This window comes from Sus scrofa, chromosome 17 (assembly GCF_054392235.1).
Source record: "Sus scrofa isolate SSC_HxYL_T2T_F1_AM1 chromosome 17, Sscrofa_HxYL_maternal_Yorkshire_Landrace_v2.0, whole genome shotgun sequence".
NCBI classification, from domain to species: domain Eukaryota; kingdom Metazoa; phylum Chordata; class Mammalia; order Artiodactyla; family Suidae; genus Sus; species Sus scrofa.
Window position 1 is genome coordinate 53,891,992 of NC_139399.1, and position 27,074 is coordinate 53,919,065.

Genomic DNA, 27,074 nt, shown 5'->3' on the forward strand with positions numbered 1-27,074 from the left:
AAACAACCCAGGGGTCCATCAGCAGAGTAACGGGGTATATCCATCCCTACCTGGACCATGATTCAACCAGAAAATGGGCGAAACCACATGGATGAACCTTGAAAACCTTATGCTACGTGAAATAAGCTAGGCACAAAAGGACAAATATTATGTAATTCCACTTAAGAGGAAATATCTAGAATAGGCAAATTCATAGAGACAGAAAGTAGATGAGAGGTTACTAGGGGCTGGGGTGAAGGGGGAATTGGGAATTATTGCTTATGCAATTATTCTTATAATTATTGCTATAGAGGTTCTTTCTGGGGTGATGAAAAAGTTTTGGAAGTGGATAATAACAGTGGTTACGCAACACCGGGAATGTACTTAATGGCACTGAATTGTCCACTCGGTAATGGTTCAAATGGAAAATGTTACATAGATTAACCACGATTTAAAAAAAATTTTTTTAAAGGACAACATAGGACCCAGGAAATAGGACATCCAACAAGGAGAAGGACAAAGGGAATTTCCAGAGTGATGGGGAAGGAAGGGCCAGGTTGACCGAAGAGCAACTGTCCAGGTGAGAACAGAAGGATGAAAGGCCCCAGGAAGGATGAGAAAAAACAACCAGACAAACCGAAACCCACATATTATTTACTAGGAGGCTATTTTTTCAACTCCATCAGGGTTCAGAGAGAATTGTGCGTGTTTGTATGTGTATTCAAACCATCGAGTGAGACAGTTATTATATTAATTAACTTTTTTTTTTTTTTGTCTTTTCTTGGGCTGCTCCAGCAGCATATGGAGGTTCCCAGGCTAGGGGTCGAATCGGAGCTGTAGCTGCCGGCCTACACCACAGCCACAGCAACGCAAGATCCGAGCTGCCTCTGCAACTTACACCGCAGCTCACGGCAACGCCGGATCGTTAACCCACTGAGCAAGGGCAGGGATTGAACCCGCAACCTCATGGTTCCTAGTCGGATTTGCTAACCACTGCGCCACAACGGGAAATCCTATATTAATTAACTTTAAGAAAAGCAGAATGTGTGTTTGAATGGGCAAGATCGGAGTTCCCGTCATGGCTCAGCGGAAACTAATCTGACTAGCATCCATGAGGATGCAGGTTTGATCCCTGGCCTCACTCAATGGCTTAAGGATCCAGTGTTTCAGTGAGCTGTGATGTAGGTCGCAGATGTGGCTCAGATCTGGTGTTGCTGTGGCTATGGCATAAGCCAGTGGCTATAGCTCTGCTTCGACCCCTAGCCTAGGAACCTCCATATGCTGTGGGTGCGGGCTTAAAAAGAAAGAAAAAAAAAAAAAAGAAGAAAGAAATGGATGAATGGGCAAGATCTAAGTGCTGTAGAAAGGGCCTGCTGTATAGCACAGGGAACTATGCCCAATCTCTTTTGATAAAACATCATGGAAGATAATATAAGAAAAAGAATGAGTATATATGTATGACTGGGTCACTTTGCTATACAGCCGAAATTGACACAGCATTGTAAATCAACTATACCTTAATTTTAAAACATTTAAAGGAAAAAATACTGTAGGAAGGAAACTGTATGAGAATTTCTAAAAATGAAAGATGGAGAGGGAGTTGCTGTTGTAACTCAGGGTAACAAGCCGGACAAGTATCCATTAGGATGCGTGTTCAATCCCTGGCCTCGCTCAGTAGTTTAAGGATCCGGTGTTGTCATGAGCTGTAGTGTAGCTCATAGATGCAGCTCAGATCCTATGTTGCTGTGGCTGTGGCATAGGCTGGCAACTGCAACTCTGATTTCACCTGAGAACTTCTGTATGCTGCACATGCAACCCTAGAAATAAATAAAATTTTTTAAAAGATGGAGGACTAGCAGTGTAATCATGCTATTTAGATACATGGAGTGTGAAACCAAAGGAAGTGGCTAAAGCACAAAACAAGGAGCTAATCTTTTTCATTATCCACCTTGTAATCCAGCTTGATTTTTAAAATTTTGTACATTTATCACTTTCTAAAAACTCTTTTTGGAGTTCCCGTCGTGGCTCAGTGACTAACAAATCTGACTCGGAACCACGAGGTTGTGGGTTCAATCCCTGGCCTCACTCAGTGGGTTAAGGATCCAGTGTTGCTGTGGCTGTGGTGTAGGCCGGTGGCTGCAGGTCCAATTCGACCCCTAGTCTAGGAACCTCCATATGCCGCAGGAACGGCCCTGAAAAACAGACCAAAAAAAAAAAAAAAAATTTTTTTTTTTTTTTTTTTTTTTTTCTGAAAGCAAACTGGGGACTCAACCCTGGCCTGTGCGTGAACACTGTTAGGCCAAGTGTTCTGTGCCTAGCCCATGTGGGTAACAGGTTTTTCAGTCCTTATCCAATGCCTGTCATCCTCTCTGCCTAGTGGTGGGTCTGCAGGTGTGAGAGGGTGTGTGCAGGTGCGGGTAGTGGTGGTGGGGTGGGGGGAGCGCACATAAAACCCTCGTTGCCGGAGGAAGGTCAAGGTGGAGGAATATTCATGGAGGTGGGTTCCCATTGGTTCAGGCTCTTGGTTTCCCCTTCATCCCAGAGGACAGATCTTTGACTTTCAGACCCAATCAAGAGACTCCAGCCAGCTGAGAGAGAAGAGAGACAAGGAGAATGGAAGTGGAAAGAAGAAGGAAGATAAAGATGGGGAGGGAATGCAAGACTACTGCAGTGGCCTCAGGGCAGGAGTGGCCTTGGCTATTTTCTGCAGCATCTTTGAGGTGAAAGGGCAAGTTTGAGCCCTGCTGACAGCCATGTCAGTTGATACAGTTTTTCTGTTTGTATTTTGTTTTTCATTTTTGGCCACCCCAAAGCATATGGGGTTCTTGGGCCAGGGATCAGATCCAAGCCCCAGTCTCAACCAAAGCCAAAGCTGCAGCAATGCTGGATCCTTAACCCACTGTGCCAGGCTAGGGATCGAACCAGAGTCTCAGAGCTCCCAAGACCCCGCCTATCCCATTGCACCGCATCAGGAGCTCCTGATAGTTGTTTATTTGTTTGTTTGTTTTCGCTTTTTTTAGGGCCGCACGCTGGCATACGGAAGTTCCCAGACTAGGGGTCAAATCGGAGCTACAGCTGCCAGCCTACGTCACAGCCACAGCAACGCCAAGTCTGAGCTGCATCTGCAATCTACACCACAGCTCACGGCAATACCAGTTCCATAATCCACTGAGCAAGGCCAGGGATCGAACCTGCATCCTCATGGATACTAGTCAGATTCATGTTCACTGCACCACAACGTAAACTCCTCCTGATACAGTTTTTAACAGCCATTCGGTAGAGAGGTCAAAACGAACCCAGCACTTCCGCTTGCAGGAGTTTATCAGACAGAAACACTTGCACAAGGCCACAGGAGATTAACACAAAAATGTTCTCTGCAGCCTTGTTAGAATTACTATGATTTTGGTAATAGTCTGAATGTCTATCAGCAAAGGAACAGCGAATTGGAAATCAGAATAGGGAAATTAATTCCACATGATACAATGTGATACTGATGTTTTTTAAAGTGATAAGGACTGGTGGTCTAGGAGTTAAGGATCTGATGTTGTCACTGCAGTGGCTTGGGTCACTGCTGTGGCATGGGTTCAATCCCTGGTCCAGGAGCTTCTACATGCCTTGGATGTGACCAAAAAACAAACAAACAAACAAAAACACCCCTTGAATCTCTATGTGTTGACATGGAAAGATGTGGGAAAAAAAAGTGATGTGCAATATGTATAGCATGGCCCATTCTTCTGGGGAAGGAAATGGGTGAGATATGGATATTAGGGCATAGACAAAAGTCTGGAAGGAGAGTCACCATTTAGTTAATAGTAGTTACCTCTGGAAATGATATTGATGGGAGGAGAAGCTCTCCCTTTCTTCTTCTTCTTCTTCTTCTTTTTTTTTTTTTTTTTTTTTTTTGGCTGCACTGTGGCATGCAGAAGTTCCCCAAAATCTCGCCATAGCAGCAACTCGAGCCATACCAGCCAGATCCTTAACCCACTGAGCCACCAGGGAACTCGGGAGAAGCTTTCACTTTTTATCTCAAGTTCTTTAGCATGTTGGAAGTCTTCAATAGTTTATGCAATACCACTATGTGGAGGTTTGGTTTTTTGTTTGTTTGTTTGTTTTTAAACCAGCTTCAGGTCTGTAGGGGAGGAGGAGCAGCTCAGCTCAGGAAAGGGGCAAGACCTGGGGCTCTGTCCTGATTTGCTTGGTGCTCTTGGGCCAGCGGCCGCCCCTCTCTGGGCGGGAGTGGATACCTGTGTGTTGGTGGAGGTGGAGGGGGGGCAGGCAGGGCTCCTTCAGCACATTAGAGCAGCCAGTTTCTAAGGCACAAGGATGACTAGGAAGTTGTTAACATTATACTGAAAAGGAAGCATCACATCTTGGGCCACAAATCAAGCCTTGGTCCATTTAAGAAAATTGAAGTCATATCAAGCATATTTTCTGACCATAAGCTATGAGATTAGAAATCAATTACAGGAAAAAAAAAACTGTAAAAAACAAAACACGTGGAGGCTAAACCATATGCTACTAAATCATGAAAAGGCAGCAAAGGAAGTCAGACTCTGAGTTGCCCCCTCAGAGGGGGACACTGGGCAGAGGTTTTTTTTCCTGTCCACCAGGCCATGCCCCACCCCTGCCTGGAATTAGAATCCTCCATCTGGGCAGCTGCAGATTAAGCAGGAGAAAGCCTGGGGCAAGCTGAGCCCTGGTTGTTGAGTCTCAGCCAATAAAAAGAGAGAGAGAGTGAGCCAGAAATATGGGGTGATGAGGCTGCCTCAGGAGGAAAGGCGCTGCCCCTCCTAGGATGTGTCTATGACTGGACTAATCACAGAGGCTGGTGGTCCCCATCAGGGGATTTGTGCAAAACAAGCCCTTTCCAGAGTTCCCTGGTGGCTCAGCAGTGTAAGGATCTGGCATTGTCACTGCTGTGGCTCGAGTTGCTGCTGTGGCTTGGGTTCAATCCCTGGACTGTGAACTTCCAGGTGCTACAGACACAGCCAAAAAAAAAAAAGCCTTTTTTTTTTTTTTTTTTTTTTTTTATGGTCACTTCTGCAGCATAAGGAAGTTTCCCAGCCAGGGGTTGAGTCAGAGCTGCAGCTACCAGTCTACACCACAACCTGCAGTGCCAGATCCTTAATCCACTGCTTAGGGCAGGGATCAAACCCACATCCTCATGGAGACTAGGTTGGGTTCTCACCCGGCTGAGCGCAGTGGAACACCATGCCCTTTTCATGGTCAGTTCTCCAGGCTCTAAGTGAAAGGGGGCGTGATCTACTGGCAGCCTTGTGGGAGAGTCAGCATTTGCGCTGGACTTGGAGGTGGGGTCGGGGGTCAGGGCAGGCGGGGAGGATTTCAGAGAATGAAATGTGCTATTATGAAAGGGACTTCAGAGCCCCTCCCTGTAAAGGCAGAACACACACCATCATCACCAATTCACAGGAGGCCCCGGGGAGCTGGAGTCACCTGCCCAAGATCACACTACTGAAGTTGTGCTGCAGCTTTTTAGTAAAGGGTCCCCGGGGCAGGGCCAGTGGGTGCAGCCAGCATCGTAATTCAGTTCCTGCGGTTAATTAGTAACAGGAAGGCCCTGTAGTCTGTTCCCAGCCAGCAGGGCTGGGAGGTTGAACTTCAGCTGGCTTGGGAGGCTGAGCGAGTGGGTGACAGGTCGCTCCTGACTGGGAAGGTTGTTTGCAAGTCAGGATTGGGTTGCAGGTCAGAGGGACTCATGCGGAGAATCAGGAAGGCAGAGCTGTGCACAGGGCTGCTCCCTAGGACCTGAGCTGGAACCAGAGCTTTCAGGTGAGAGGCTGTACTGTGAGCAGGACACCTGCCCGCCCGCCTGTGCGTCTGCCAAGCCGAGGAACTAGTCACCTACTAGTTTTTTTTTTAACACCCAAGCAACTTCTTTTTCTTCCTAATTCCCTTTTTTCTCCCTATCTCTGCCCTCCCTTCCTCCCCCCACTTCTTTCCCCATTTCCTTCCTTCTCTCTCAATTACCTCTCTGCCTTCACAGCTGCCTGATTTCTTTTCTTCCTTCCTAACTAACCATTTTAATCTTCACTTTCTGCCCACTAACTTGATCCCTTCTTTTTCTCAATTCCCAACGTCTTCCTGAAACTCCAGGCCATGGGCTTTGGCATCAGAGTGGGTTTAAATCCCAGTTCTATCATCTATCACCTGGATGTCTCAGGCAGGTCCCTTCACGTCTCTGAGCTTCTGTTTCCTCCTCCTTAAAACAGGGAGGCTGATCATTCCTGAGCCATGGCTCTGTGGGAACAGGATAAGATCAGCTGGCCCTTGGTGCCCTGGTCCCTGGTGTGTATTGGGTGAGCGCTGGGCAGGCAGGCTTGTAAGTGAGTAAATTAGAGTAGAGGGAAGACCCGTGTCATGCCAGAAGTGACCCCAAGGAAGGGAGCCAAGGGTTTGTGGGGTCGGGGGTGGTCTGGCGAGGCTTCTGGGATTGGCAAGTGAGGGCAGATGGGAATGATCAGCAGAATGTTTCAAGAAGAGGGAACTGTGTGACCCCCCCCTCCGACACACACACACACACACACACACACACACACACACACACTGCATTCAGCAGGTCCGGGGAGATGGAAACTCCACGTAGTGATGGGCTGAGGGATGCAAGCCCAGGCTGGGGCAAGTCAGGGGAGGAACAGGCTTGAAGGCTCACAGAGGAGCTTGGATCCCCCGCTTTGGTCCGAAGCATCTGCCTATAGGTCTGAAGAGTCAGGAGAAAACATCGATATGCAGCCTCTGGCTAGAAAACTAGAGGGTGGTAGTGCAGGAAAGATGCCTTAGGAACTGAGCATTGCTCAGTTGCTGGAGTCACAGCCAAGGTGATGGGAGCAGGTGCTGATCGGCAATGAGCATATCAGAGTTCCCACTAGGACTCAGTACCTGAGTATTATGTGAACAGCAACACCTTGAGATTTTTTTTTTTTTTTTTTTTTGGTCTTTTTGCCATTTCTTGGGCTGCTCCCGTGGCATATGGAGGTTCCCAGGCTAGGGGTCGAATCAGAGCTGTAGCTGCCAGCCTACACCAGAGCCACAGCAACGCAGGATCCGAGCCACGTCTGCAACCTACACCACAGCTCACGGCAATGCTGGATCGTTAACCCACTGAGCAAGGGCAGGGATTGAACCCGCAACCTCATGGTTCCTAGTCAGATTCATTATCTACTGCGCCACGACAGGAACTCCAGGACTTTGGATTTTAATCCTAAATGTGATGGGCAGCAGCTAGAGTTTTTGAGCAACAGGGTCACATGATCTGTTTTGTTTCATTTTGTTGTGTTTGTTTGCTTTTTAGGGCTGGACCTGTGACATATGGAAGGTCCCAGGCTAGGGGTCGAATCAGAGCTGCAGCTGCTGGCTTATACCACAGCCACAGCGACATGGGATCCAAGCACCGTGTCTGCAACCAGCAGCACAGCTCATGGCTGTGGTGGATCCTTAACCCACTGAGCAAGGCCAGGGATTGAACCAGCAACCTCATGGATACTAGCCAGATTCTTAATCCTCTGAGCCGCAACAGGAACTCCCTGATTTCCATTTTTAAAGAGTCACTCTGGCTTTTGGTCAAGAAAGATCGTAGAGGGTCAGTGCCATGAGCTGTGGTGTAGGTCACAGACGTGGCTCGGATTCAGTGTTGCTGTGGCTGTGGCGTAGGGCAGCAGCTACAGCATGGATTTGACCCCTAGCCTGAGAACCTCCATATGCTGTGGGTGCAGCTGTAAAAAGGAAAAAAAGAATTCATCCCTGGCTCTGGCACATGGAGGTCACTGGTCCACTCTTTTGGTGGCATGTTGGGATGGCTGCCTCTTTGGAATGTGTTCAAGAGATTAAAACACTTAGTTGGGGACTAAGTCCAGACAACTCTTTCAAGGAGTTTAGCTGAAAAGGGAACATAGCCGTGGGACCATGTCTCAAGAGGGAGGTAAGGTCCAGAGCAGGAGCTATTACAGCCGCACATAGAGCCACAGGGTGGGACATTGCGGTTATTTTTGATTTCACTATTGTTTTTCTATTCTAAGCAGTGCGGCTACACGAAGGCCACATTAGGGTCTTATCATTGACAAGAAATGTCCTTGTCCTGGGCACTTATTTTGTCAGCATGATGTCCTGCTCATCTGTGTGTTGGTTCAACGTTTCTATTTCCTTGGAAGATGGAAGGCTCTGATACTGGTACTTGGATTTTCTTTGTATGACATGCCCACTTCGGGGCCCGCAGAGATCACCCGAGGCCCCTGGGCTCAGACCCCTCCCTGACCAACTCCCTCAGCCCCGGCCCCTCAGATTCCCCCCACTATGGGGAATTATAGAGGTCTGGGTGTGACATGTGGTAGCCACACAGAAAGTTCCAGAAGGGCACTGTGTCAGGCCTGCCAACTCCTTCATTCCTCTGAACACCCCACATAACCCCTGGGAGAGTGGAAGGTACCCTGCGAAGACCTAATTATTGCACCAGGCAGCAAGGCCATCTTGCCCAGGGTACAGTCAGGACCCTGCTTCCTGGGTCTTGCAAAGCCAAGCCCACCCCCACCCCCCACCCTGGAGACGGAGGCCAGCAGGGAAAGGCCCAAGGGGCCCAGTGTTCAGCAAAGACCAAGGCCAGACAGAGCGATCCAGACCCCCAGGCTCTGAATCACCTGCAGGTTCTGGGGAAGCAAAATGCTCTTCAGCCCCAAATGGTCTACACCAGGCCTGGTAGGCCCGGGGACATGTCTTCTCACAGATGGGCTTCCTACACATGCGCGCGCACACAAACACACACACACACTCACATACACACACACTCCTGATCTACACCAACATGAACACAGACCCACAACGACCACTGTCCCACACTCACATATTCATGACACTTACATGCAGACTCACACTCATAGACATACACACATGTTAACACATATAGAGATACACACTGACGTGTCCACACACTACATACACTGAAGCACGTACACACATACACACCTGCAGTGAGAATACACATAGATGCCCAGACACACCAACAAAATTATACAAACGTGGTCACACTGATGCACAAATACCTTGATTACAGGGACACACATACACCAGACAGACAGACATGGACACACATCTTTGCACAAGACACCTGCACACACACACCCCAGCCCCACACACTCGCCCGCCTTCTAACAAGCCCCAGCGTCTCCAGGGCTCTCCTGCAGCTGTCACTCACCCCCTGCCATCCACACCCCTCCCTGGGGGAGGCGATGTCCCCGAGGGAACAGAGGTCTTCGGTCCCATCTTAAGCCCTGCTGGCTCCCGCGTGACATCAGCAGCCCCCTCGCTGCCACCCTCCTGCTGGGAGTTCCGAGCTGGGTGCTGGGCCCAGGCTGGCGCCAGGCACAGACACTTCGGCCCTTGTTGGGAGAACAGAGAGGCTCTCTTGTCCACTGCCCATCCTCCGGCTCCAACTGCTCGTTCTCCCAGCAGCGTTCTCCCAGGCTGTGCAGGTACGCGGGGCCGGGGAGGCCAGGGCCTGGCAGAGGGGCGATCAGGGCCAGGCCAGGAGAGGGTGTGGGCTGTCTGTGGGGGCTCGGACACGGGGCACTGGCAGAGGCCAGGCTGCACTCCCTATGGGGTGCTTCTGTGGCTCACTCCCTCGGGGCTCCACAGTGCTGGGCCTCCCAGAACAGCCAGCTTTGCTTCCTCTGTAGTCACTTTCTCAGCTCCCAAAAAGGCCATGGGGTGGTTGCTCCAGGACCCCCTGATAACGATGGGTGGTCTCCACTATAGCTCAGACCCCACAGCAGCCCCCAAGAGCAACTGGGTTCTCAGGCGAGATCTCAGTGGGGCTATGGGTTCCTGGGCACCCTGAGCTGGAGCCCGGACATATCAGCCTCCTCCACCCTGCAGGCTGGGGGCAGGGAGGACGTAGGCTCCTGACTGCATAGACAGCTGGTCAGATTCTCCATGGTTTCATCTCAAATAGACACAAGCTGGTGGGTCTGTCTATGGCTCCGGCCCAAAGTCCCCAGGCCAGTTGCCCTTCCAGGAGCATTAGGCGGAAGTCCTTGGGGCAGAGAGTTAACAGGTAACACAGAGCCCAGCCCAGGGCCGTCCATAGGGATCCAGGGTTGCAATATGCCTGTGTGGGGTCCCGGGGAGACCAGCCTGCCCCTCGCAAGCTGTGGGACCCTAGGCAGGTCTCAGGCTCCCCACATGTGAAATGGGAGGAAGGGTTCAGACTTCATGCTCTGTGAGAGACATCCAAGCTGCCCTGGCCGTCCCCGACCCTTGAACAGAGAGCCTGAGAGGGACTGACCATCCTCCTTCTCTCCCTCCTTAGATGTTTGATTGGAGACACTGGGCCCAGGGGATATCATTTCTTGTCCCATGCAGGGGTTGGCCTCATATAGAGGACGCTCAGGCTATGGCAGGTGCCAGAGGTTGAGGAGGGATGGAGAGGGCAGCGGTGCCTAAGGCCCTAGACAGGTGACACTAATTCCCCGACAATTGTTGTCTCATCCTGCTGCTCCTTGTGCCACCAGAGCCCACCTGATCACTGTTACAGGATGGACTCCAGCCCAGCTGGGACCCCGAGTCCGCAGGTGAGTGGGTGTCTGTTCCCCCACCCACCACCAGGGAGCGCACTTCCTCCCAAGGCTGAGGAAATCCACGGAAGTGCCAAGTCAGTGGGGTGGGCTGTCCCACACCAGGACTGGGGGGCCTGCAGGGATCCCTGTGAGCTCACAGACCCCGGGCCAATTGCAGGGTAAAGAGAGAAGAGACCTGGGCCAGGGCTTCAAGAAGTAAATGGGGTGGAAAAATCGTGGGACTGGCGCTGAGGGTGCCTGCGTTCTAATGCAGGTAGGCCTGCCTTAGCTCTTCTCCAGGCCTCAGCTTCCCCACCCTCACATTTGGTACAACAGCCAGTAGCCTCCCAAGGCTGTCATGAGAAGCAGGTGAGATGGTGGATGGGTGGGTGTGCTGGTAGGTGGGAAGAAAGAAGGAGGGAAGGAAGGGGGAGGGGAGGAAGGCAGGAGGGAGGGACATAAAGAAAACCTATAGAAATGTGGCAACTGGGTTTGGATTGGGCACAGGGAGTGCATCAAGGAATAGGGACCCTTTGATCTTTTACTATTATTCTTATTATAGGTGGTTTGGGGCCCCTCTGATCTTAATCACCTCTTTCTTTAAATGTCTCTAGCCCCCGAGGGCCAACAGGAATATCAACCTCGGGCCTTCTGCCAACCCAAAGTGAGTTCTGCTCTCTCAAAGAACTTTCCTCCCTGGCTCGCCTCATATAGGGCTCCCCTCCACTTGGGAAGATAATCTGATTTCTGGTCTGAGACCATCAAGACCCTCTGCCATCTGGGCCCAGGACCAAGCCCCCAGCTTTATCCCTCACTAATTCCCCAGCCCCTGCCCATGCTGAGTCCTGGGGCTGGCATATCCCCCCAGCTGCCTTCAGAGCGCCTCACCCTCCTGGCCCTCTCAGTCTTTGGAGGGCAGATTCCTCACCTTCTTGCAGTTGTAGCTGGCTTTCTCCCCACCTCGCCTGTTGTTTACTCAATTGGGAGATCCCCAGGAACAGGGGCCAGTCTTTTTTTTTGGTCTTTTCCAGGACTGCACCTGCACCATATGGAGGTTCCCAGGCTAGGGGTCCAATGGAGCTGTAGCCACCGGCCTACACCAGAACCACAGCAACGCCAGATCCAAGCCGTGTCTGCCACCTACACCACAGCTCATGGCAACGCTGGATCCTTAACCCACTGAGCAAGGCCAGGGATCAAACCTGCAACCTCATGGTTCCTAGTTGGGTTCGTTAACCACTGACCCACGACGGGAACTCCACAGGGGCCAGGCTTAAAGGCCCCTTTTGGCTAGGAGAACATGGCATCCTTTGAAAGCTCCCTGCCTTCTCCAGCTTCAAAGTTGAAAAGAAGCTCTGATTGGAACCAAGGCACCCAGTTTCCCAAGCTTGCAAATGCTGACCCATGTTCCTCCCTCATCCCCCAGTGCCCGGCCCACCGACTTCGACTTCCTCAAAGTCATTGGCAAAGGAAACTATGGAAAGGTGAGTGACCAGTGAACGGGGGAGGCTTGGGTCTCGCCTTCTCTGGCCTCCTCCAGCCCCTGCTGTTCCTTGTATGTGCAAAGAGGGAGCTTACAACCTGCAGAATCATGGGCACAGGGCGGGGCTGGAAGCCCGCATGGCCGTGGAGAAATCCAAAGCCCAGAGGAGTAGGGACCTTGGGCTCTGCATTTGTCCTTCTGCTCAGGTCCTACTGGCCAAGCACAAGTCAGACGGGATGTTCTACGCGGTGAAGGTGCTGCAGAAAAAGTCCATCCTAAAGAAGAAAGAGGTACCAGAGCTTGGACCCAGGCATCTTCTTTCCTGCTTCTCAACCTCCAGCCTTGGGTGGCTTCCAAGATGGGCCAGAGGTGGTCCAGCAGGGGGCGCTGGGTGATTTAGAGGATGCTGATCCTTCTCCGAGAAGGCAGGCTAAGTGACCCATCCAAAGGGCCTGGCCCTCCGCCTTCCCCTAAGGCTTCAGGGCTCAACAGTGGACAAGTCCTCTGCCCTTCTAGGTGCCAGCCTCCCCGTCTGTGCAGTGAGGGGGTCACACTTTAGACTCTCCAAAAGCCCTTCCAGCCACCGGCATCCTGGAATTCTAGATGCTTCTGCTGACTTGAATCTCCTTAACACCTGCTTCATGAGGAGGACAGAGCAGGCCCAGAGAGAGGATCGAATGTCTAATCATTCAGGAGAGGGAATTAATGTTAAGAAGGACATGAAAGGGCAGGTCTTTCCGAAGGAGGTGGCCTTGCAGCTGGCCTTGGACATAGGATTTTTTTTCTTTTTAAGGCCCCACCTGCAGCATGTGGAAGTTCCCAGGCTAGGGGTCAAATCAGAGGTGCAGCTGCCAGCCTACACCACAGCCATGGCAACACCATATCTGAGCCATATCTGTGACCTATGCTGCAGCTTGCAGCAACACCGGATCCATAACCCACTGAAGGAGGCCAGGGATCAAACCCGCATCCTCATGGACACTATGTCAATTTCTTAACCTATGGAGCCACAACGGGAACTCCAAAGACAGGATTGTGATGGTCTGAAAAGAGGGTGTCCAGGCAGGAGACCAGCAACAAAGGCCTGAAGGTGGACAGTGGACAGCTTCTTCCGAGAGATTGTCCTCGGAACTCTTTTGTGCAGTAATCATGTATGCTTTTCTTACCACCCTGGGGTGGGACTCAGGGGATTTGGATCCAGGGTAGGCGCTGTACCCATGTGGACTGGCAGGGGATGTAGTGGACCAGGTAGAGTCCTGAATATGAGGCAGGGGGGCCAAGCCTGGCTCTGAGGGCAAGGAGGAGCCCCAGTGGGTGCTTGAGCAGGGGCAGGAGAAGGTCCTGGGCAGAGCGGCCCTGTGGGCTGTGGTGGCTGTGACACGGCCCATCTGTGTGACTCCGCAGCAGGGCCACATCATGGCCGAGCGCAGCGTGCTGCTGAAGAACGTGCGGCACCCCTTCCTCGTGGGCCTGCGCTACTCCTTCCAGACGCCTGAGAAGCTCTACTTCGTGCTCGACTATGTCAACGGGGGAGAGGTGGGTGGGCCCGCAGGGCGGCTCCCCTGACTCTCTCTCACCGTGCATGCCATTGCCTGTGCCCGACCGTTCCAGGTGTGGGATGATCTCCCCTCATCCTTACAACAGACCCACTTTACAGCTGAAGAAACTGAGGCTCGGGGAGGTAACTCGCTTGCTCAAGGCCACCCAGCCTGTCCCTGGCAGAGCTAGGCTTTGAAAGCAGATCTAACTCTCAGCCGTTATCATTTCCTGACTTCCCCATGCAAAGCTGCCCAGAATCCCTTCAGTGGCCCTGGGAAAGGTCAGTGTTGGAGAGGCTCTGTGGTCAATCCCGATGCTCCCACTTTATACCAGAGGCCACTGTGTGGGGGGTGACCAGTCCTGTGGTAAACAAAGACCTGAGGCCTCCTGGCGACCCAGAAGCACAGTTGAGATAAGCTGGGCTCCCTCCTCTGTCTCTCTGGGCAAAAGGTGACAAAATACAGGGGGCCCTTCTCAGGGACCCCAGATTTAATCTGTGTGACCTCATGCTACTTAACCTAATGCCAAAGGGGAATTTGTATCCTGCATTCCTAAATTCCCTGGTGGAGGTGAAGGGCTTTCTGGGCCAGCAAAATAGACCAAAGCAATCGGCCCAGGGCAGATCTAACCTGGGCTCCGTTTGACCATCATAATCATTTTATCACCTGGGCTGGAGGAAAAGCACATCTTTGACCCACCCAGGTTCAAATCAGTTCTGCCGATTATAGTGACGTGACCTTGGGCAAGTCACCTGGCTGCTCTGACTCTCCTAGTTTTCTTTTCCTGGGAAGCTGGCCTCCTACTTGACACCTGCAAGGTAGTCTGGGGGATTAAAGGAGATAAGAGACAGGTCAGGGTTTCCATCCCTGCTAATTCATCTCTCCTGCTAACACTGCCAGCTCTGCGGGGTGGAGGCTGGCATGCCCTTCCCTGTATGAGGACATTGCAGCTTGCGGGGGGTGGGGGTGGGTGGGGGGGGACGACACTTGTCTAGCCATCCCACACCCCTCCCTTAAGGAAATGGAGCTCCCCAGGAATCTGCTCACATGCCTCCCTCCCCCCCCCACCCCTGCCCCCGCCAGCTCTTCTTCCACCTGCAGCGGGAGCGCCGGTTCCTGGAGCCCCGGGCCCGGTTTTATGCTGCCGAGGTGGCCAGTGCCATTGGCTACCTGCACTCCCTCCACATCATTTACAGGTGAGGCCTTCTTGGCCCTTTTGCCCTGACAGCCAGGGGTGGTATAGACCCCTAGATCCTGGTGAGATCCCAATGGGCTTGATCCTTTGTCTGAGGCAGAGGGTCCACCGTGGGAGCCTGCTCCTTCCTCGGCTCAAGGGCCCGCCCTCCTTGGGTGCCCCTGTACCTCTCTGGGCACCTCCATCAACAGTCCTCCTGTGGGACCCCCGTCCCAGCTCTCCTCTCTAAGCAGCTAAGACATTACAGTGCCCTTTTCTCTCATTTTCTGCAGGGACCTGAAGCCAGAGAACATTCTCTTGGACTGCCAGGTTGGTGGGTGTGTGCGTGCGTGTGTGAATGCATATGCATTGCACATGTGTGCATATGAGTAGAGATGCATTCAAATGTGTGCTCGCATGTGTCCCCATGCTCGTATTCATGCATGTAAATGTAGCTTGTATGCTGGAGTTCCTGTTGTGGCTCAGCAGGTTAAGAACTCAACTAGTATCCATGAGGGTTCAATCCCTGGCCTCACTCAGTGGGTTAAAGAATTGGCATGGAGGAGTTCCCGTTGTGGCTCAGCAGGTAGCGAACCCGACTAGCATCCATGAGGATCCTTAACCCACCGAGCAAGGCCAGGGATCGAACCTGTGTCCTCGTGATGCTAGTTCAGATTTGTCTCTGCTGAGGATGGCCTTTTTAAACAAATTTTTTTTTTGGAGTTCCCATCATGGCGCAGTGGTTAACGAATCCAACTAGGAACCATGAGGTTGAGGGTTCGGTCCCTGGCCTTGCTCAGGAGGTTAAGGATCTGGCGTTGCCGTGAACTGTGGCGTAGGTCAGAGACGTGGCTTGGATCCCATGTTGCTGTGGCTCTGGCGTAGGCCGGTGGCTACAGCTCCGATTAGACCCCTAGCCTGGGAACCTCCATATGCCGCGGGAGCGGCCCAAGAAAAGGCAAAAAGACAAATATATATATATATATATTTTTTTTTTGTCTTTTTTTTTTTTTTGCTATTTCCATATGCCGCGGGAGCGGCCCAAGAAAAGGCAAAAAGACAAAAAATATATATATATATATATTTTTTTTGTCTTTTTTTTTTTGCTATTTCTTGGGCCGCTCCCGCGGCATTAGGAGGTTCCCAGGCTAGGGGTCTAATCGGAGCTGTAGCCACCGGCCTACGCCAGAGCCACAGCAACATGGGATCCAAGCCGCGTCTCTGACCTACGCCACAGCTCACGGCAACGCCGGATTGTTAACCCACTGAGCAAGCGCAGGGACCGAACCCGCAACCTCATGGTTCCTAGTCGGATTCGTTAACCACTGCGCCACGACGGGAACTCCTATATATTTTTTTTTAATTGAAGTGTAATTGATCTACTGTGTTGATTTCTGCTGTACAGCAAAGTGACTCAGTTATACACATATATTCATTTAAAAAATATTCTTTTCCATTATGGTATATCCCAGGATACTGAATATAGTTCCCTGGGCTATTCAGTAGGACCTTGTCATTGGGGTGGCACTTTAGAAGTGTTCCAAGCTGAGGCAAGAAGCCTGGGTGTCTATGTCCCTGCACTGACAGGCCGTTGGAGAGGGTATAACTTCAGATGAGGGCAATGGCCCAGGAGGGGGGATGGGCAGAACCCCGCAGCATCCATTCACTCTACAACCTCTACCAGCCACCCTTTGCCCCAGCTGCCCCAAGGCGTGGTTGCTTTCGGGGTCCCCAGCCCTCTCCTAAGGAGGCTGCTGCCACCAGGCCCCTCCAGCGAGGACGTTCTGGAGCTGCCGCTGCTCTAGGGTCTGGATGTGAGCCTGTGATGAGCCGGGGGCAGGCAGTGGAATGCCATTCTCCCCACCTGGCTGCCTGTGCTGCTCGTGGCATCCAGGCTTGAAACGCCGAGCCTCCAGCCTGTGCCTGCACTGGGGGCATCAGACCCCAGGGCCGCTGGCCTGGATGTGGCATCTGGGCTTGGCAGTTAGGCCTGGCCATTCCTTTGGCTCAGACCACCCTCCCACCCCAGCCCTCCCTCCTCTCCAGGGACACGTGGTGCTGACAGATTTTGGCCTCTGCAAGGAAGGTGTGGAGCCGGAGGAGACTACATCCACGTTTTGTGGCACCCCCGAGGTAAGCTTCGTCTCCCAGGAAGGGTGCAGCGGGGGGTGGGGGAGGCTGCTGATTAGAGCTAACAGGTCACACCTGAGGGATTTGTCCCTTCAAGTACATCCCTGAGCTGGCAGGGCACTTGGCCTTGGTTTCCTCATCTGTGTCATGGGAACACCTGCTCCAGGGGCTACTGGGACCCAGCTGGTGAAATTCTGCGGCAGTTCTGTCCAGTAGAAGTAGAAACAGAAATGCAGACCATATCTGCAGTTTTAAAATTTCCAGGGGAGTTCCCATTGTGGCTCGGTGGGTTAAGAACCTAACACAGTGTCCGTGAGGATGCGGGTTCAATCCCCAGCCTTGCTCAGTGGGTTAATAAAGCAGTGCTGCTACAAGGTGCATTGTAGGTCACAGATGTGGCTTGGATTCAGTACTGCTGTGGCTGTGGTATAAGCTGGCAGCTTCAGTTTCGATTTGACCCCTAGCAGCCTGGGAACTTTCATATGCTGCAGGTGCAGCTGCAAAAAATATATATAAAGATAAAAATAAAAATAGTATTTCCAAAGAATCCATGCTGTGGTACAGTGGGTTAAGGATCCAGCATTGCTGTAGCTGTAGTGTAGGTCATAGCTGTGGCTTGAATTTGATTCCTGGCCTGGGAACTTGCTTACACCACAGTGTGGCCATAAAAGAAAAAAAAATAATTTCCAGCATCTACACTTAAAAAGTAAAAAGAGGGAGTTCCTGTTGTGGCACAGCAGGAAGAATCCGCCTAGTATCCAAGAGGATGTAGGTTCGATCCCTGGCCTTGCTCAGTGGGTTAAGGATCTGGCATTGCTGTGAGCTGTGGTGTAGTTTTCAGACAGCCTCGGATCCCTAGTTGCTCTGACTGTGGTGTAGGCCAGCGGCTACAGCTCCAGTTTGAACCCTAGCCTGGGAACTTCTATATGCTGTGAGTCAGGCCCTAAAAAGCAAAAAGTTAAAAAAAAAAAAAAAAGGGTGAAATCAACTTTAATAATATATTTTATCTAGGGAGTTCCCTTGTGGCACAGTGGGTTAAGGATCCGATGTTGTCACTGCTGTGGCTTGGGTTCGATCCCTGGCCTGGGGACTTCCACATGCTGCGAGTGTAGCCAAAAAGAAAAAAACATACATTTTAAAAAACTTAATCCAATAGATACAAAATAGTATATCAACATACAATCAATACAAAATTGTTGAAATATTCTATTCTTTTTTTTTTTCTAAGTCTTTATAATCTGGTGTGTGTTTTACCCTTACAGTCCCTCTCAGCACAGATCAGCCACATTTCAAATGTTTAGTAGCCACATGTGTCTAGCAGCTACTGTAATAGACGGCACCGGCCTACAGGGTGAAGTCCATGTGTCACAGGAGGTTTGAGATCAAGGTTTGCAAAGATGAAAACACTGGTCTAGGGAGTTCCTGTTGTGTGGCTCAGTGGTAGCAAACCCGACTAGTATCCATGAGGATGCAGGTTCGATCCCTGGCCTCACTCAGTGGGTTAAGGATCTGGCATTGCCTCAAGCTGTGGTGTAGGTCACAGACATGGCTTGGATCTGGCATTGCTGTGGCTGTGGCGTCAACTGCAGCTCTAATGCAACTTGTAGCTGGGGAACTTCCATGTGCTGCAGGTATGACCCTTAAAAAAAAAAAAAAAAAAGGCAATCCCTAGTGACCTTTTCCTCCAAGTGTCTGGTTTACAAATGCGGAGACTGCAGCCGAGGGTCTTTCAGATAAGTGTGTTTCCCCCTCAACAGTACTTGGCTCCAGAAGTACTTCGGAAAGAGCCTTATGATCGGGCAGTGGATTGGTGGTGCTTGGGGGCGGTTCTCTACGAGATGCTGCACGGCCTGGTGAGTGGGGTATAGCTGGCTCTGGAAAGGACGGGGGAGCGGCTCTCTCCCTTGCGTGGGCTGCTCAGGCTCCTCAGGAACCCAGTGAACCATCTCTCCTCTCCAAGCTGAAAAAGATGATGCCAAAGTGAATGCGTGGATTAGATTTTCTTTTTCACCATATTATTTTCAATAACAGTATTTCTAATAATATTTTTCCGTAATATTTTCTTTTCTTTTTTGCTTTTTAGGGCCACACCTGTGGCATATGGAGGTTCCCAGGCTAGGGGTCCAATGGAGCTGTAGCCACAGGCCTACACCACAGCCACAGCAACATCAGATCTGAGCTGTGTCTGCAACCTACACCACAGCTCATGGCAACGCCGGACCCTTAACCCACTGAGTTCGAACTCGGGGATCGAACCTGCAACTCATGGTTCCTAGTCGGATTTGTTTCTGCTGTGCCACTACGGGAACTCCCAATAATGTTTTCAATAAATAATATTAGTTCAGCCCTTTATAATATACTGCCTCACATTTACCCCTTTGGTGCCTCAAAACAGCCTTTGGAGGCTGGTACTGCAGGACGTGGAGTTATTTTACCAAGGGGGAAACTGAGGCCCAGAAATGTCACAGCGCTGGGAGGTTGTGGAGCCAGGCCCTGGACCAAATCCCAGGCTGCCTGCTCTTCTCATCTGAAAAATCCCAACCTGTCTCAAAGGAATAAAATGATAATGGGAGAACATTAACTCTGCAAAGTGCAAACAAAATTGGTGCATGAGCTGGATTAAGACACATGGGCTTGGGAGTTCCCGTCATGGCGCAGTGGTTAATGAATCCGACTAGGAACCACGAGGTTGCGGGTTCGATCCCTGCCCTTGCTCAGTGGGTTAAGGATCCAGCATTGCCGTGAGCTGTGGTGTAGGTTGCAGACGCGGCTCGGATCCTGTGTTACTATGGCTCTGGTGTAGGCCGGTGGCTACAGCTCCGAATCGACTCCTAGCCTGGGAACCTCCATATGCCTTGGGAGCGGCCCAAGAAATGGCAAAAAGACCAAAAAAAAAAAAAAAAAAAAAAAGGCACATGGGCTTGGAGTTCCCGTCTTGGCTCAGGGGTACCGAACCTGACTGGGATCCATGAGGATGAAGGTTCGATCCCTGGTCTCGCTCACTGGGTTAAGGCTCCAGTGTTACTTCGAGCTGTTGCATAGGTTGCAGATGCAGCTCACTTCCCACGTTACTGTGGCTGTGGTGTAGGCCAGATGCTACAGCTCCAATTCCACCCCTAGCCTGGGAACTTTCATATGCTACAGTGGCGGGCCTAAAAAGACACACACAAAGGAAAGAGAGAGAGAGAGAGACATGGACTAGAGGAGGTGCTTGGGGTGTCCACAAGCTTCACATTGCTGGAGAGAGACTTCTTGGCATTCCCAGCACCTCTTGGCTGTGCCAGACGCCTGGAGCTCTCTGTCTCTCTGCAATCTGCCCCATGAGCCATTGAGCCATTGCCCAAGACTCGGGTCTGGCGGAATCCTTCCAGCTGCCCAGCTTTGTCCCTGAGAACTGTGCCCACTTTAGCGTGGATGATCCTTCTGTCTCTCTCTCTCCGCACTCTCTATAGCCACCCTTCTACAACCAAGATGTGTCGCAGATGTATGAGAACATCCTGCATCAGCCACTACGGATCCCCGGGGGCCGGACCGTGGCCGCCTGTGACCTCCTGCAAGCTCTTCTCCACAAGGACCAGAGGCAGCGGCTGGGCTCCAAAACAGACTTTGTAGGTGACCCGCCAGTGGAGGACTGGGCCCTCGTGGGGCTCTCAGAGGCAGCTCAGAGGCCAGAAGCAGTGACACGCACCCAGCTGTTCCCTAAAACCAGGCTCTGCTAATTCGCTCACTTGGAGATTCTCAGCTGCTTCTGCTTCTTTCTTTCCTTCTGTCTGATGCTTTTATTCAGTACTGAGCACCTACTATGTGTCAGGCATCAAGCTAATTGTTAGGGATTCGTTAGACTGGGTCTCTGCCCTTATTAACTTTATCGGAGGAAGGCAGACCAACAAACATGTACAATATTACAGAGTGTGACAAGTATCAGGAAAGGGAGTTCCCATGGTGGTGCAGCAGACACAAATCCCACTAGTATCCATGTGGATTCGGGTTCGATCCCTGGCCTCGCTACGTGGGTCGGGGATCCATGTTGCTGTGAGCTGCAGGTCACAGACTCAGCTCAGATCCTACATTGCTGTGGCTGTGGTGTAGGATGGAAGCTGTACCTCTGATTCCACCCCAAACCTGGGATCTTCCATGTGCCTCCCTAAAAAGGTGCGGCCCTGAAAAAAAAAAAAAAAAAAGTATCAGGAAAGATAGGAACTATGAGCTGAGACAGACAAATGGGAGGAGGGCCTGACAGCCAAATGAGAGTTGGAGCCCTAAGTAATGTGCGGGGTAGGGGGGTGGTGGGAGCGCCTATGGAGAGGGCTAGTTTTCTTTTCTTTTTTTTTTTTTTAGGACCGAACCCTTGGCATATGGACATTCCCAGGCTAGGAGTGGAATGGGGGCTGTAGCCACTGGCCTACGCCACAGCCACAGCAACTCGGGATCCAAGCCGTGTCTGCGACCTACACCACAGCTCATGGCAACGCTGGATCCTTAACCTGCTGAGCAATGCTGAGGATCAAAACCGTGTCCACACGGATCCTGGTTGGGTTCGTTACCACTGAGCCATGATGGGAACTCCAGGCGGGGCTACTTCTGATCAGCACCTTCTTCCTGCAGCTTGAGATAAAGAACCATGTATTCTTCAGCCCCATAAACTGGGATGACTTATACCACAAGAGGCTGACTCCACCCTTCAACCCAAATGTGGTAAGAGGTCATTATGTTCTAGATTCTGATTCCCAGGGCTGGTGGAAGTTTGGAGGGTATCTGGAGGGCCAGGTCTCTTTCTACAGATGGGAGAACCAAGGGTCCAAGAGGCAAAATGACTTGCCCAAGGCCATCGTGTAAGTTAGCAGCAGGACTGGGCCTAGAACCCAGAAGGTCTGGCTGCCAGTTCATCTCTGTGTAGCCAGGATGCCACTCCTTTACTTTTAGCACCAATAACCCTCATTTCAGGGCCCTTTACAGTTTGTAAAGGGCTCTGTGTCATGGAGCACATGCAGACAGGGCCTAGCCCTGTACAGATATTTCTCCATGTTTAGCTTTTTTCCTGATAATAAAAATGACATGTGGTCCTTGTACAAAGTGTGTAAAACAGAGATGTTTAAAGCATCAGGGAGGACAATCTTATTATCTCAGCACCCAAGGGAAAGCACTACTGACATTTCTCCTTCAAGTCTTTTTTTTTTTTTTTTTTTTTTTTTGCCTTTTCTAGGGCCACTCCTGCGGCATATGGAGGTTTCCAGGCTAGGGGTCGAATCAGAGCTGTAGCCGCCAGCCTACGCCAGAGCCACAGCAACGCTGGATCCTAGCCACATCTGCAACCTACACCACAGCTCACAGTGACGCTGAATCCTTAATCCCCTGAGCAAGGCCAGGGATTGAACCCGCAACCTCACGGTTCCTAGCCAGATTTGTCAACCACTGCGCCACGATGGGAACTCCAAGACTTTTTTTCTTATGTGTTTTTTACACAGGTCACACTTTATAGGTGTCATCTTCCCTTTCTTTTTGCTAAAAATGATGTCATTATTTCCCTAAGTCATATAAGACTTGATAAGTATGATTTCAAGTGCCTATATAATATTTCCACCCTATGTTGGTAACATAATTTATTCAGCTATATTCCTAATGGTGAACTTGAGGTTATTACCACTTTCTTCTTTATTGTAATGGACTGATGAGTATCATTAAGTGTATATCTTTGCCCACGGTTCTGATTCTGGATGGGGAATTACCAAGTCAAAGAGTGTGAATGTATTTTATTATTTTTTTAGTTTATTATTTATTTTTATTTTTTTTTAAATTATTGAGGTATAGTTGGCTTATGGCATTATATTAGTTTCAGGTGTACAATATAGTGATTTGTTATTTTTCATAGATTATACTCTATACAAAGTTATTATATAATATTGGTTATATTCCCTGTGCTGTATATTACATCCTTGTAACTTACTTTATACCTAGTGGTTTGCACCCCTTAAGCCCCTTCATCTACTTGCTCCCCCTCCCATCTCTCTTTGTTCTCTGTATCTGTTGTGCACGTCTCTTTAGGGTTTAGCTTCATCCTGCCTTCACTGCGTGTGAGGGAGTATAATCTACTTCTAACCAGCAGCGTCTGGAGGGTTGGTGTGGAGCAGGCAGGGTGCCAGGGGGGTGGAGGAATTGACGGGTGCTTATTGGACCTCATGGACTACAGTGACTAAAGTAAATGCATGGGTAAGTGACAGTTAAGGGCCCCCATGGGGCACTCAGAGGGGAGCCCTGATATCTCCCTCAGGACTGTGGGCGTCTTTGGCAGCTCTGCCCCCCGTGTTCCCTTCTCATCGTTGGCTCATATTCACAGGCAGGCCCTGCTGACCTGAAACACTTTGACCCAGAGTTCACCCAAGAAGCCGTGTCAAAGTCCATTGGCTGCACTCCCGACACGATGGCCAGCAGCTCTGGGGCCTCAAGTGCCTTCCTGGGATTTTCCTACGCGCCGGAGGACGAGGCCATCTTGGATTGTTAGACGAGAAGCACCTGAGAAACCACGGAGCCAGCTGGTATCTGTAAGGAATTACCTTCAGCTGCTAGTCACCGAGACCCAGCGTTACCATAGCTTGAATAAAATCTTTTCCAGGATTTCCCATTGTGGCCCAGCAGGTTAAGGCCCCAACATTGTCTCTGTGAGGATGTGGGTTCTGAGCCCTGGCTTCGCTCAACGGTTTAAGGGTCAAGCTGCAGTGTAGGTCGCAGATGCAGCTTGGATCCAGCGTTTCCCTGGCTGTGGCTGGGGTGGAGGCCGCAGCTGCAGCTCTGATTTGGCCCCTGGCCTGGGAATTTCCATATGCTGCAGGTGTAGCGGTGAAAAGAGAAAAAAAAAGATTTTTTCTTTTCCAGTACATAAACGAAGGATGTGTTAGGTGGATGCAGGGCTGGTACAACAGGTCATCAGATACTCAGCAGCTTTCTGTATTTCTGCTCTGCCATCCTTGACAAGTGGGTTCTGCTATTAGGATTATTATACTATCGTAAGGTGATAGTGGAGCTCTAGCCACTGCTTCCGTATCCTGGGCAGGGAAAAAGGAGGAAAGAGCAAAAGATCACCTTTATAGAGCTTCCCCAGAAGCCCCACCAGATGACTCCTGCTTACATCTTATGAGGCATCCACCCTACCTGTAGTGGAGGCCAGGATATATGTCTATTTAGTGGGGCACAGTACTCTCCTATAACACAGGGGTTCTGACACGAAGGGAGAAGGGGAAAATGTTGGGTAGGCAACCAGGACCCCTGTACCACCAGAGTCTCTTGGTGTTTGGATTTCAATCTCAGTGTGTAAAATGACAGAGATGTCACAAGCCTATAGGGTACCACCCAACACCCTGTTTTCCCATGCTGATGATGTCTTTCTTTGGGTGGGTGGTATCGGACATTTGCTATTAGGTTGGGCCGCCTGGCATCTGAACCCCTTCTTCTCTTCAGGGAATCTCCTACTTAATGGGCTATGATGAGAGGCAGTAACTACAGTAGCTGTACTTACAGTAGCTGTAAATGCTAGATAGATACCTACCCCCCTCCCCCACCACCAGCCTCCCCTGCAGCCTGGACCAGGCATGTGACCCCAGGATGCACCTGTGGTAGATTTTTGACTCAAGGAAGGAACAGGGAGCTCTCTTTCATGTGGTAGCTGTGGTCACAAAACCCACAAAACAGAGTTCCTGGTGTAGATGTGGCAACAATGCAAATGGTAGCGATTGGTAGTTGCTGGCAGCATCTATTTCCCAATCAGGTCAGTGTTGCACATCGTTCCTGGGAAGCCTTGAGTCTCCTTCTCCAGTATTCTCAATGATTTTGAGAGCTTCTGATCCCGTTAACCACTCCTTTTTTGCTTTACTGGTCAGAGTCAGCTTCAGAACACCTGCCTATGCTGAACCAGCTTCGATGCTAGACGCTTTCAATTCTATTATCAGTTTCCATCCAAACAACCCGAAGGGAGGAACTATTTCTATCTATCCCCTTTTTACCAATGATGAAATAGGATCAGAGAAGTTGTACCCTGCCTGGAGGTCACATAGATAATAAGGGCCAGAGCTGGGATTGGAGCCCTATGACTCCTCTGGGTGTGCCCTTCACCCTGCCTGTTAGGTCCAAGCGATCAACTGTCAAAATCTCTAAGGAGAGCCCAGCCAGGATGGCTGGAACAAGCCAAGTGATGGGAAATGGGGTCTCAAAGAGGAAGCATTCAACTGGATGCTTTGCTCCACCTTGCATGCCCCTGTATACTTGGCACATCTAGGGCCATAGTGAGCGCAGGCCTTGGACAGAGGTGGGGGCTGGTACAGGCCTGGTGAATAGCCACTTCTAAAAGTAATTCTTACTGGAATAAATGAGAGCATATAAAACCTCATGAGTGCAAGACACTCTGCACTTGTCTGATGGATCATGCTGCTTTATTTCAGTGAAAAAATCTCTTTTTGACAAACCTGTGGTTCATCACCTACTTCTTCAGGATGGTCTTATTAGCTTTTTGGTTTGTGGACATGAAGGAAACTTTTTTTTGCCTTACTTGCAGCATGTAGAAATTCCCAGGCCAGGGATCAAACCCATGCCACAGCAGCAACCTAAGCTGCTACAGTGATGCCAGATCCTTAGCCCACTTCACCACAAGGGAACTCCCAAGGGGAATTTTTTTTTTTTTTTGCTTTTTAGGCCCACACTTATGGCATATGGAAGTTCCCAGGCTAGGGGTCAAATCGGAGTGTAGCCACTGGCCTACACCACAGCCACAGCAACACCAGATCTGAGCTGTGTCTGCAACCTACACAACAGCTCACGGCAACACCAGATCCTTAACTCACTGAGCAAGGCCAGAGATCAAACCCGCAACCTCATGGTTCCTAGTTGGTCGGATTCATTTCTTTTTTTTTTTTTTTTTTTTGTCATTGTTGTTATTGTTGTTGTTGTTGCTATTTCTTGGGCTGCTCCCGCAGCATATGGAGGTTCCCAGGCTAGGGGTTGAATCAGAGCTGTAGCCACGGCCTACACCAGAGCCACAGCAACTCGGGATCCGAGCCGCGTCTGCAACCTACACCACAGCTCACGGCAACGCCAGATCGTTAACCCACTGAGCAAGGGCAGGGACCGAACCCGCAACCTCATGGTTCCTAGTCGGATTTGTTAACCATTGCGCCACGACGGGAACTCTGAGAGGGGAACTTTCTTAACACCAGTGTGTGCTGGTGATTTTATAGGCTTTTCTCTTAACTCATTCTTACTCTTTGCCTTACCTTTTTGTCTACCCAGCCCACTGCCCCAGGAATTATGGAAGATGAAGTTAGAAGCCCATGGAAAACACACCAATGACAGTGACATTGACCTACTGGGAATCAAAAACCAGGTCACGAAGAGCTACTGTTACGTTGACCTGTAATTCTGAAACACTCTGATTTGATTTCCACCTTCATAGCGTCTGCCAATAGACAAATGTGGAACGTGGTGAGGGAGAAGCCAAAATTCACCCAACTTTCCAAAGCCAAAAGCAAGAGCGTGTAATTGTCAGAAATGTGATAGTACTGTCAAAAGTACACAACCCACTATGGGCTGTGAAACACATAATTGCTCTATCTGTTCTAGGACTGTAAAATCACAACATTTTCACCAGGATAGAAAATAAAAATGAAAAATGACGGTATTGATCTGTTGAATATCAGAACAGACACATTCACACCTGTTTATTAAACACATTTTAAGCTTCATAGGTATTATCTACAAAACTCACAATAAACCAGCATTTAGAAATTAACCTCACTTTACAGATAAGAAATATTCACTCAGAGACAGTAAGCAACTTGCCCAAAGTCAGCCAGCTGGTACAAGACACAAACAGGAACTGAACTTGGTGGCAGCTGATGCTAAGGTGCTTGCTTTTTCTACAGCCTTCAAAAGTGGAAGAGGTGCTCTGGGCAGGCCCTCTTTCCATCTTCTAGCAAACACTGACTGCAAACTGTACTCACCCAATTTTGCACCAAAAGACAGCATCCTCAGGAAGGGAAATCACAATCACTCTGTTTCCACTTAACTTTGCAGTGACAGTAGGTGTGAAAAGGAAACAGGAGTCTTCTATTTTAAGACCCTAAAACTCCGACTACTCTGTACATGCTGCAGACTGCAACAAACATCAATCACAAAGACTGCTTTTATCTTTTGAGCCAGCCAGGTAGCGGGCTTAGTACACACAT

At 50.3% G+C, this 27,074-nt stretch overlaps 1 protein-coding gene across 50 annotated transcripts; it reads left to right on the top strand.

Moving 5' to 3' along the window:
* The first annotated feature begins 5,685 nt into the window (after nucleotides 1–5,685).
* SGK2 (serum/glucocorticoid regulated kinase 2) lies at nucleotides 5,686–26,522 on the top strand. Of its 50 annotated transcripts, none has more exons than XM_085003987.1 (17): nucleotides 5,686–5,769; nucleotides 8,016–8,163; nucleotides 9,256–9,458; nucleotides 10,499–10,556; nucleotides 10,720–10,815; nucleotides 11,156–11,205; nucleotides 11,968–12,025; nucleotides 12,231–12,314; nucleotides 13,429–13,560; nucleotides 14,646–14,758; nucleotides 15,030–15,066; nucleotides 16,783–16,869; nucleotides 18,624–18,719; nucleotides 20,319–20,474; nucleotides 21,472–21,561; nucleotides 23,201–23,405; nucleotides 26,140–26,522. In XM_085003987.1, exons 5-16 carry the CDS (start codon nucleotides 10,762–10,764, stop codon nucleotides 23,363–23,365), a joined length of 1,122 nt encoding a protein of 373 aa, XP_084860113.1. In that variant the 5' UTR covers nucleotides 5,686–5,769; nucleotides 8,016–8,163; nucleotides 9,256–9,458; nucleotides 10,499–10,556; nucleotides 10,720–10,761; the 3' UTR covers nucleotides 23,366–23,405; nucleotides 26,140–26,522. The 50 variants fall into 50 exon arrangements, 48 of the variants coding, with proteins under 48 accessions (XP_084860113.1, XP_084860127.1, XP_020933818.2 ...); XM_085004001.1 differs by having other exon boundaries at nucleotides 8,092–8,163; XR_014832381.1 differs by lacking the exon at nucleotides 10,720–10,815 and having other exon boundaries at nucleotides 9,158–9,458; nucleotides 16,766–16,869.
* Nucleotides 26,523–27,074: the final 552 nt, after the last annotated feature.